General features: G+C 36.5%; 1 protein-coding gene across 10 annotated transcripts in view; it reads left to right on the plus strand.

The window, feature by feature from the left end:
* Positions 1-12,250, plus strand: part of CCDC30 (coiled-coil domain containing 30) — a 156,228-nt gene that overhangs the window by 62,604 nt on the left and 81,374 nt on the right. For 6 of the 10 annotated variants that reach the window (XM_056795317.1, XM_007492928.3, XM_056795319.1 and 3 more), the window contains 3 exons: positions 413-514; positions 1,174-1,299; positions 6,828-6,965. In XM_056795317.1, the coding sequence (XP_056651295.1) occupies positions 413-514; positions 1,174-1,299; positions 6,828-6,965 (366 nt within the window). The remainder of the gene's footprint in view (positions 1-412; positions 515-1,173; positions 1,300-6,827; positions 6,966-12,250) is intronic. The other 4 variants (XM_007492930.3, XM_056795320.1, XM_056795321.1 and 1 more) reach the window with 2 other exon arrangements.

The raw sequence follows: 12,250 nt of genomic DNA on the forward strand, positions 1-12,250 counted from the left end.
CAGAGAAATCATAACTTGTGCAAAGCATCCAAAGTCAAGGTTGGGATGAGTAAGGCAAAGATATGACCTTATACTGATGATATACTATACTGTTCTCATGCTTCATTGATGATCCTTTTCCAATCCTTCCCTTTGGGTCCTAGCTGATGAACCAACAGCAAAGACTCCAAAGCAAGACAGTCTGGGCCCCAGAACACATCAGCCAAGGATCCAAAACCAAGTAGGAGATGGGGTTTATTAGTAGGAAGGAGTCTCTGTGGAGCATCCTAAGATGTCAACAGTTAGAGAATGTATGTAGCTTTGGATCCTGTTTCATTTTCTCAAAATTTAAATTCAGTGTGTGCTTAAATACTGTTTATGGAATTTAAGTGACAAATGATATATTTTTTACCTGTAATTTATTTGGGTTAAGATCTCCAGCTTAGAAACTGAGTTATCTAAGATACAAGAAAGCAAACAAGAAACCGTTATGAAAAGTCAAGAAACTGTTACAAAAGCAGAAGATTTACAAGAGGTAAGATTTGCAAAAATCTGATCCCAGGCTGATTGTTAGAAATAAGGAAAAAGAGGAAAAAGGGCTGGACTCATAGGTCAACAATTCACCAACTGTAGATAAAATTAGTACTCCAAAATGCTGTTTCTGTGGAAGGCAACTCACTGAAAATGTACTTACTTCAAAGGCAGGATTTCGGAAGTTTCCATCTAAGGTGCAGATAGAGAAATGGCATGGCATAGTGGACTCTAGAAAAAGTTGCATCAGAGTTTGTCATTGCATTCCTGCATTGTTTTATTTATTGGACACGCAGGTACTTGGAGTGGAGAGGAGTATTTCATTTGCTCTTTGAATTTGATAAAAATATACCCTAGTCTTCTTTGTCTCCCTTTTCTGTTATTCTGTCTACATTGGAATAGCTATTTACTATTATTTCCCTAAGTATTTTTTCCAGTTGGAGACAGAATGTTATGCTCTTCTGATGCAAATATTAGTTCCACTTGTCAATTCTTTTTTTAACTGAAAATTAATTTGGCTTTGTGATACAAATAAACTTGTATAAGCCAAATTTTTCTTAATAACCTATATATGAAGCTTAGCTAGTATGTATTTATCTTCAGAATTTCTTGGAAGAAAATGGTATTTTGTGAATAGAATTTAATGTAAGATTATTTTTACAGGTACTGATAATGAACCAAGAAGAAATTGAAATACTCAAAAGTAAATTATCAGAAGAAAAAGCATGGAGAAAACAATTGGCATCTGATCTGAAAAAGGCACAGAAGGTTTTGCAGGCTGAAAGTCAGGTATTTTGACATATTTTGACATGTAGATTATTTAATATATTACTTTTCTTGCTTAGAAAATTCAGTTGTATTTGTCTCAAATTAATCAGAAAATGAAAGGTATAAGAACACATATTATTAGTAATAATAATGGACTGAATCCAGTATTCTTTAACTTTGTTTCCTGGCCTGCTCAACTGCATAATTGTCCATTGGATGGCATGCTCTTAATTATTTTTATTGTAGTATATTGTAGTATATTATGGGAGAGCTTGGTGTTATCTGGTTTGGGAGGGTGCCCACTAAAAGAATTACCAGTTTCTGATGAATCTTAAAAAATAGAGGAATTTATTGAATGAATGGCCAGGAGGCAGGCACAGGTGAAATCTACCTCTGGTGGGGAGAAAGAATCCAGGAGTTTTATACCTTAAAGTTGTGTTGGTAAATCTATGGCATACATGCCAGAAGGCCTCCCTCCCCTGTCTGGGGCAAGATCAGGGCTGACATGTGGCCTAAATGTTGCAGTTTGGCTACTCAATCTCTAAAAGGTTCACTATCACTGCCTTAAAGGACCAGAGACTAGAGATCCAGAAGGAAGGGAGAGAGGGCACAAACAAGGAGAATTGAGTGGTCTCAGTATTCATGTGGTGTAGAATCTAATGGTGTTTGAGATGCAAATGAAAAGGTGTGCATCCCTGCTAAAACTAAAGGCTAAAACAAAAGAAAATGCATCTCTTAGAGCATCTTCTGTTTATGCTCTTGTCTCTTTGGCTATACCAGGGGCATCTTTCTTCAGCTACCTACTTTCCAAGGATCCAAGGTGGAGGAATTCTTCACATACTCTTTCTGACTTGCAATTCCTCTAGAGACTTGGGGTGTTCAGGGGACCCTGCACCCCCATTCCAGTATTTGTAAAGATTAAAATTAGGGAATATGGGGAGACTGAGGCAGATAGAAATTAGTTTCTCTCTGCAAGGAGTATTATATTTTTTAGAGGTTTATTAAAGGCTGAAGATTAAAGAATATACAAGTAAGAAACATGTGCCTAGGCCAGAAGCCTAGACAAAATAACCTCACATGACGGAAGAGACGCCTCTGCTCCAAAACGGAAGTCCAAAAGAGAGACCCCAAAAACCTTTGCCACCAGCTTAAATCCTTCCTCGATCTCGGCCCACCTCAGAATTCCCGTGAGATTACAAAGCATTTTGGGGAAGTGGAGCAAAGGCTTGTGGGGATTGTAGTCCTGTATTCAAGTCTATTTTTTACATCCCCCCGTTTGATCGTTTGCAAAAAAATTATTTTTTTTTCCAAAGGATCATGAAAATATATGATGTAAAATATCATGAAAAACTTAAAGATTATAATAATTTGATGATAAGAGAAAAAAACAAACAAACCCAATAATTGCTGAACACATTGACAAAAAGCCAGTTAGGGGGCAGTCCCCTTTGGCATGAAAGTACAGATACAAATAAATGTTCAATCAACCACACCCAAAGTTCAATTTTGTGCAACTTGTGGTCTGGAGGCTTCTTCATGGTGGCTTCTCCAACAGTTCAGTTCTGGATTCAGAGAGGTAGCATCTTCTTTACCTAAAATTCTTCTCAAAAGGAATTTAAGCTTTGCAATTTAAATAATGATATTTTTTTACATTCCCCCTGTTAAGAGGGTGATTTTTTAAAAAAAGGATCACTTAGGGATGTATGGCTGAGGTATGAGGTATATGAATCAATTGGCAAGAGATATTAAAAAGACATCAGAAAAATCAAAAAGAAAAGAAAAATTTCTGGATGAAAATATAGACTATCAAGTCTTATGTGTAAAAATTCCAAGTAAAAGAAAAATAAATCTATAACAGGTCCTTGAATCAGGGCCCAATTAAAATGATCTAAGCAATGACGCATTTACTCAGTCAGTAGCCAGGACTACAGAAAGTTACCACACTATGAGAGGCAGAAAAGGGGACCAGAGTATATAAGCCAAGGTTCCGGGAGCCAAGTTTGAGGTACTTGGTAGAATGTGGAACAAGGAAGACCTGCTTTTAACACATGTTAAACAGCCACAACCTCAAACCCCAAACACATTCAAGTGCTCTTTGTCTAGGCTCAAAGTGACATCAATTTCACCAGGATTGGTTGGTCTCTTTGACCTTATGCTCTATTGGCACTATGCAGTGGCTCTTTTGTGTATATCTTGTCCTGGAATCAGACAGAATCATTAAGCAAAGTCCCATAATTTATTTAAATAATTAGTGGCATCATTTTTATAGTCACAAGCTTTTTAGGGCATGCATTAGCAAATATATTTCAAACTTGCAGCACTGAAAAGTCAAAAAGTTAAAGAAAATCTTAATGCTGGTGACATGTGCTTCAAATATAAAAAGGAGAGAAAAAATAATTAAAAAACTGAAAAAGTATATTGCATATACAAGAAAAATTTAATAATAAAAGAGCTTTAAAAAATTCAAAAATATAGCTTATAATCATTGACACTCTGTGTCAGCTAAGAAAATATAAAATGCAAGACTTTCTCACCAAAAATGAGATCCATTTCCTCTTAATATCTGGCCATGATCACTGTGAGTAGAAGGCAAATGAATTGAACAAGGTTAACAATTTTTCATTTTTTTTTAAATACGGTAGTACAAATATGTAGTTACCAAAATCCCCAAAATTCTCAATAGCCCAATTAATTACAATAGCAAACAAACACACTTTCATATTTCACATAAGTTGCTGTATGACATTTTTAAAACCTATGAATTGATGGATATTTGTCACAATTTTTACAAACATAGCAATCTTTCAACCTTGGTAATAAACATATTTTTTTAAACAAAGTAAAACTCATCTTGGGTTAAAAACATAATCAAGAAATCTAGATATCATTCTGGTGGAAGTTAAATAGTGAGCTGAAGAGCATAAATAAAGGGGTGCTCCTTTTTTTTGGAGGCTTTTAGGGATACAAATGCCCTGAGATTAACTGCCCAACTTCCATTCACATATTTAGAAATGCGGGAAGGTTGGGGGTTATAAAATGTATTTCACTTCAGCTACTAGGCCTTACCTTGTGGTAGGGGCAGGCAAAAATAACTGGAGATTGTTTAAAAAAATTACAAAAATCATATTTAAAAAACCCTTAAAATCATTCAAGATATTTAGCATATTAAATTTTCCAAAGGTTGTTAATACAATTATAACCAGTTCTGAAGTCCATCTATCCTCAGCAAAATAGAAAAAGGCTGTTTTTTCATATATGTGCTTATTCACAATAATATTTGTTCAATAGTTATAGGGGAAAGACAACAGAATTTTTAAAACTAAGTACATTCAAATTAAATTCAATCAACCTTCAGTTCAAGCAGAATAATATTGAATCTAGTAATATATGAACTTAAAATCACAAAGTTAAACCATAACAAAAAAATGCAATAGAATACAGAGATTTTTATAAACCATTGGATTCTGAAATACCTTAGAATATAGCCTTTAGTCTCTTCAAAGTTCCTTGGGTTCTTATCCATTTAAATGTCTATTGTCAGAAGGCAGAGTAGTAAGGGCTAGGTAATGGGTTTCAAGGGACCCGTCCAGGGCCCCATAGCTGGGAAGTGTCTGAGGCCAGATTTTAACCCAGAACCATGCTCTCAGTGCCCTGAGCCACCCATTTGCAAATTCAAAGTTGAATCTTTGGGCTGAATCTTTTTTCTGGCACACAGGCGAAATCAATGAAATTACCAGAAGAGTCAAAAGGTATCCTTTTAAACAGCCCATTGCTATTAAGTTTCTGTTTGAAAAATCTGTTTTCTTCTCCTCTCCCTTTTCTCTCTCCCCTGATATGATCCCCCTGTGGCCAATACCCCCATCCACGTGGAGGCTTAGCCTAAGGGAAAATTACCTGTTCTCCTTTCCCTCTCGTCTCTCCCCTCTGCCCACGTGGCCAATACTGTTACCAGCTGGTCGCAATGAGTCCTCAGCAATCTGCTCCAAGGATCTGGGTGATGAGCCATCTGGGGTCACACTCATGAGTCTGGGGCTGGGGTGATGAGCCATCTGGATCGGAGGCCAGATGGGCGACAGACCGCTGGGGTGGGTCGGGCCAGGAGCCGGAGCGCAGCTCGGGCACCAGGTAAGAGTCCAGGAGCAGAAGCAGGAGCCGGAGAGGGCCGCAGGCAGGAGCTGATCAAGATTGTTTTCTAAAGAGCATCTCGGAGAACCGTGGCTTTAAAAAAATCATTATCTAGGCTAAAAATTTTGAGAAGTTCTCATCCCTTCGTGGTCGCCAAAACTGTAAAGATTAAAATTAGGGAATATGGGGAGACTGAGGCAGGTAGAAATTAGTTTCTCTCTGCAAGGAGTATTATATTTTTTAGAGGTTTATTAAAGGCTGAAGATTAAAGAATATACAAGTAAGAAACATGTGCCTAGGCCAGAGGCCTAGACAAAATAACCTCACATGACGGAAGAGACGCCTCTGCTCCAAAACGGAAGTCCAAAAGAGAGACCCCAAAAACCTTTGCCACCAGCTTAAATCCTTCCTCGATCTCGGCCCACCTCAGAATTCCCATGAGATTACAAAGCATTTTGGGGAAGTGGAGCAAAGGCTTGTGGGGATTGTAGTCCTGTATTCGAGTCTATTTTTTACATATTGTCTATTGCCCTGTATTAATTGGGGTACTCTTTTTTTTAAAAGCATTTTGTCCAGCCATCTGGAAAAGTATGTCAGGATGAGTTATCTGTGTTTGAGGAGAAAAATAGGAGAAAAAAATTTAAGTCTGGGTCTGCACAATTTCTTTGAAGTCAAACCTGACTGATTTCAGGGCAACAGTCCCTAATGTATCTTCCCACTTAGTGTCCATAGATATAGTGCTAGTAGAAAGGGAGTTGGTGGGAAGCTACTGCCACATCTCTCCTACAATTTGCCCCAGCACTCTCACTATCTCAAAATTTTGGAGAAATTAAAAATTTCTACCCTACAATTTTAGGTTGTACATGCTTACATGATATTCCAATGCATGCTTTTAATCAACTTTATTACATTTTTTAGCTCTACCTTAGAAAGCTGGTGCATCAAATTGACCCTTCTAAAACTCATTCACCCCATCTATCAAGCTTCATATTATTTGTTGCATCATCAAAGAAATGGGGCACTATAATGAAACACCTGAATGGAAAGAATTAGAGGGAGAAATTAGTTGAATTCTGGGAGTTAAGTGAGTTATTGAGTATAAGTTAAAACTTTTTGTTGTTATTTTAGGATAGCAGGATAATTCTAAAGAAATTCATGACATATTCACAGCAAATTAATGGATTTCAGATAAGCTTTTTGATGATTTATAAATGTTGAAAACTTGAAAATAGCAGTTTTAATAAGTGATTATAAATGATCTTAGAACCAGTAATTAAGAGAAAGGCTTATCAGTAAAATGTGTTGGAATGTTAATAAGTCTCCAATTGGAATAATTTAATAATTCTACTTAATAAAACCTTATTTGTTATATGTGGGGAAATAGTTTCATTTTATTCTACTAAATATTTTCATTTCTTAATCAGGAATTAGAAAGATCAAAGTCAGAGCTTTTATATCTTTTTAATGAAATTCAAAGTCTTCAAGGGGAAAGAGAAGAGAGACAGTTTTTCTTAACAGCATATGAAATACTCCATAAAGAAAATGCTTTTTTAGAAACAAAGGTGAGATCTGCTGATCAAGTATTTGAATGCTCATTGTTTGTCATAGAATTCCTAATTTACATTTCTTTGGAGTGTAATAACAATCAGTAGTCAATAAACATTTATTAAGCACCTACTATGTGCCCAAACACTGTATTAAGCTCTAAGAATATAAGGAAAGGCATAAGAGAGTCCATGACCTCTAGGAGTTTGCAATTGAATAGAGGTGACAACATATAATAAGAAGCTGACAGGCAGTGAGGTGACACAGTTTTGTCACCTAGGCCTGGAATTGGGAGGACTTGGGTTCAAATTTGACTTCAGACACTCCCTAGCTCTGTGACTCTGGGCAAGCCACTTAACCCCAAGGGCCTAGCCTTTGCTACCAAATTCTTAGAATCAATACCTAGTATTTGGGTTTTTAAAAAGGGTTGTTTGTTTGTTTAAAGAAGCTGGCAGAAGTGATAGTTTCAGAATTTATTTCATCTTGCAGAATGATGAGTTTCTGGATATAATGAAGTCAGGAAAGTAGCTGGGTAAAAAATGAAGAGAAAAACTCCCCGACACCCTCCTTAAATGGTGAAGAATCTGGGAGGAATTCTCTTATGTCTATTTTCTACCCTATGCAAAGAGGGGCTGAGGGGCTGAGGATGTGTGTCCTTGCTTTCAAAAAGCCTATATTCTACTTGAGAAGGGGATGGGACATAAATTGACAAGTATAACAGAGAATACCTACCCTCACTGCCTGATGACCAAATAAATTATCCCCCCCCCCAGGGCTCTGTGGAACATTTAGAGGGGTTGGAGGTGGGGGGAGTATCTAGGCTCTTTGCAAATGGCTCCAGCCCCCTACCAATGATGTTCTCTCAATTGTAGAGGATAGTCCCCTGTACCCTAGTTCCATTTAGCCACTTGCAGATTAGCTTTTACACAAAAATATTTACTTCAAAACATAATCACAAATATATAAACTTGCTCTCCTAACATGTGGGAGACAAAATCTCTTTCTCTTTGATTACCTTATTTCTTATAGATTAGTATTTCTAATTCCAAATCCAAAACTCCTCCTAGGCTCAAGTTCTAGTTACCCTAGCTTCTCAGGGTTTAAAGTTTAAATCTCAGCAAATGAGACTTAATTTAGAAATCCTGAACTGTCTGCGAACATCAGGAAAGATATTGTGCTGTATATTTTAGGATATGCCATTTAACAGTGTAACTACTACTAAATTTGTACTCCAAAATCTTAGTACTCTTGTTTTCTGAGGAAGTGGGAATGAACCCTGAGATGAAGTTGAGAAAACCAAATAGACCAGCCCAGGAATACCCAGAAGAAATCCATGCAGAAGATAATTTAGGGGATATCAGCAATTATCAAGCCATCTCCTGTTTTCTTATCTCTCTCTTTGAGAATGTGATGATATCCTGGAGAATCAAATATATTGGTTATCCATGAGGAAAAGATGAAAACCATACAGGCAGGCTTCTCCAGCCAGCCACAGATTTACAGTTAAACAATTAACTGAGAGAACTTAACCACCTGCTTTGATTTATTTGTCAGTGATTACAGAATTACAAATAAGCATTTGACTCATAAGGCAAAACAGTTTTACAAGCTCTTTTTAAACAAGGTGTTTCCCATACATGTGTTAAAATAATACAAGTCTTCATCAGATATAACCACAGAAATGATTTTGTTCAATTATACTCTGAATGTTGTGATCAAGTGAGGCATGACACAGAAGACTTTATTTGCCAGAGATGTTCACTACTATTGTGGGAAATGTCCAAAGCAATAGAATTTAAATAAGAGATTCTTCATAAATGTGGAGCTACTACAAAACCCATATTTTAAACGCCAGTCATCTTCCTGCAATGCTATATAGCAGTGAATTATAGAATATAATAATAGAATATCATAATCTAGAAAAAATGAATAGTCAAATGTAAAGGGCAAAGATATGATATATGAATGTAAATAAGGGAGAAAGAAGACAAGCATTTATTAAGCACTTACTTTGTGCTAGCCATTGCGATAAGCACTTTACAATATTATTTCATTTGATCCTATATCATTGAAAAAGGAAGTGGGCTATTCATGGTTTGAGAGTGAGAGGTAACAGATGGGTAATTGAGTACTTGACTAATACTTACATAATGTTGAAATGACTCCAGCCTGTTGAGATGATCTTTTCTTTTTTTTTTTTTGAGAACTTATGGGAAAACATGGACAAGAGTTTTATGGGAAAAGAATATGTGGTTAGGTTCTGATTGACTGTTGAAGATAGTGCTCACACTAATAAAATCATAGGCACAATTGAGTAAATTGTGTTTCAATATATCTAGTTGTTCCCTGATATGAGTTCAAGCACATTTTTTCAGTTCAGTCATTTTTCAGTTGTGTTTGACACTTTGTGATCCCTATGGGGTTTTTTGGGCAAAGCTACTGGGATATGGTTGTTTTCCATTTCTTTTTCCAGCTCATTTTACAAAAGAGGAAATTGAGGCAAAGAGGATCAAGTGAATTGCCCAGATTTGAACTCAGAGGTTCAACATTCTAATTGCTGTACTTCTTTTTTTTCTTTAAACCCTTACCTTCCGCCTTAGATTCAATACTGGGTATTGGTTCTAAGACAGAAGAGTGGTAATAACTACGCAATGGGGGTTAAGTGACTTGCGCAGGATCACACAGCTGGGAAGTGTCTAAGGCCAGATTTGAAACTAGGACCTCCCATCTCTAGGCCTGGCTCTCAATCCACTGAGCTACCTGCTGCCCCCACTGTACTTCTTAAGTATCCATAGTATCCTCTGATCTTATAGATTTGGAAGGTTCTTCCTTTAATGCAAATCAGATATCATCTATGCTTGCCCATCCTTATGTGATTTTTGTATATGTCCTTCCATGAAATCTTCCCATGGAAGAGGAAATTCTTAACTCAGCATGCTTGAGGACATCTTTACTCTTTCCTGAAAATTATAGGGTACCTGTATATATACACATATGCTGATGGAAAAGCTTTCTAGATTGTTCATCTAAATTGCATTGTCATAAATCTTCATCCTCTTCACTTTTATTTTATCAATCATTAGACCAAACTTTTTTCTGAACACAAATATCAAATAAGACAAAAAGCAGGGAAACATTCACCACAAGTCTTTGCCACTGTATCAGAGGAGGAATACTTAAAATGTCTCTTTTTTCATTAATGATTAGATTCACTTTTGCATCTTGAACTCTTTTGCTTCTCATACTGTATTATTCCATCCCTTCTGAAGTTTCTGGTAGTCTCAGAATAGTCTTGTGTTATTTGAATTTTTTTTTATTAAATTTGAAGTTTTTTCTTGATAGCATAAAAAATTTGTTGTCATCCAAATTGTCATTTCATTGTGTTTCTTGGAGTCTAAAGAATGGGATCTTTGTTTTTAATCCTGGAGGCAATCTGTGGATTCTTTTATATCAGTATTTTTGTGTTCCCAATCCATTTTTGTTTTTCACTTCACTGGAGATACTTCCTGTTCTACTAATTATTTCTGCTATATAGACTATAAATTCTGCTACTTATTCTAAATTCTTCTCTTAAGGTTCTGATTTCTCTCTTGAACCCTTCTGGAAATTCTTGTTGGAATTCCACACTCTCTTGGAAATTCATGAGATTCTGAATTTCATAAAGTATTGGTTCCATTTTCTTTGCCTTGCAATATTTATTTAAGGATATTTGCACTCTTAGATATCTTAGTAGTCATATTCCTTTTGATTTTTGTATCTCCTTTGTTGATTTATTGTTTGCTCTAGGTTTTTAATGGAAAGTTTTCCCTTCTGTGATTTTTCATCATTTTAATCTTTTCTTTATATTCCATTACTGCTCACTCTCTGATTCCTTCCTTTTTGATCTTAGAGTTGCCTCTCAGGAGTAGACCTCAAAGTTATCCCGTCTTCCTTCCACTTTGGAGAATTCACTTTTCATTGACCTCAGTCTCTCCTCCAAGTAACTTGTGGGACAGAACTATCCCCATCTGGATGCCATTCCCATTTTCCTCAGGCCCAGTAAAGTCTCACACAATGGGTCCCTGTCCTACTTCTCTCTGTTTTTCACTTCTCTGGCTTGACTGAGTCAATATTTGCTACTTTTTTTTTTTTAAGGCTTAGAGGAAGATAGCATGGGTATTCTGCATAGAGTATTTGTCACTTTTGAGTTTTCCTAACCTAGTGGTCACTCCAGAAAGAATCTAGTCCTTCCCTCATATCTCTCTTCTCCTGTACATGTAACTGGGTAGAATCGATTTTCTGTTTGTTATAATAAAATACTGAGGGGAAAGTCAGGGGCAGTATTTGCCAGCAGATACTTCAGAAGGAGAGAGACCCTTAAGTTGGTCCCAAAGTACAAGGCAGTAAGTTAGTTTGTGTACCCTGCCAGAGTGTGGAGGCTGGTGAGAAGGGGTACCAAGTGAGCACTATGGATTAACATTCTCCACTATTAATTCATAATGCTATTTCCTAGTTGGACTTCGCATTTTCCTGTCCTGTGGTGACAGCTATAATTTCTCTCTTTCTGGTGCATATATTCCTCTTTTGGATTGTTTTTATTAAGAGTTAATAGCAAGTGGAGAAAATATTTAGTCAGTCATCTGGATGATCATGTGACCTAGAAGTACACTGTGAAAGGTGAATTTAGTACAGAGTCAAGTTGAAGAAGAAATTGGTAAAATCTTAATGGATAATACGGTGCTATTTGCATCAAGCCTTAAAACATCATAGAACCTATTTGAACAACTAAATTAAAGAACAACTTTAATTATTTAAGAGCAGAGTACAAATCTCTTAAATTTTTATTTGGTGTACTTCTTTTTTTTTTTAAAACCCTTACCTTCTATCTTGCAAGGCAGAAGAGTGGTAAGGGCTAGGTAATGGGGGTCAAGTGACTTGCCCAGGGTCACACAACTGGGAAGTGTCTGAGGCCAGATTTGAACCTAGGACCTCCCATCTCTAGGCCTAGCTCTCAATCTACTGAGCTACCCAGCTGCCCCCTTTGGTCCACTTCTTAATATACTTCTCCTAGAATCAAAGTAATTCTAAAAATTGGTTTGTTTATTATATATGTCAGTACTTAAAAAAGGGCTATAATTCCAAAGATAGACATTTTCTTTTCCCAGTGAAGACTACAAACCCTATAAGACTTAATAGACAGTCTTTATAGGTTGCTGTGACCAAAATTATATTACCTAATTAGTAATTTGCATAGTGGTAAGACTTTCTGAACTTAGCTAGGTTGGTCCCCAAATTATAGGCACAGAACTAGTCACTGGACTGA

This window comes from Monodelphis domestica, chromosome 4 (assembly GCF_027887165.1).
Source record: "Monodelphis domestica isolate mMonDom1 chromosome 4, mMonDom1.pri, whole genome shotgun sequence".
NCBI classification, from domain to species: Eukaryota; Metazoa; Chordata; class Mammalia; order Didelphimorphia; family Didelphidae; genus Monodelphis; species Monodelphis domestica.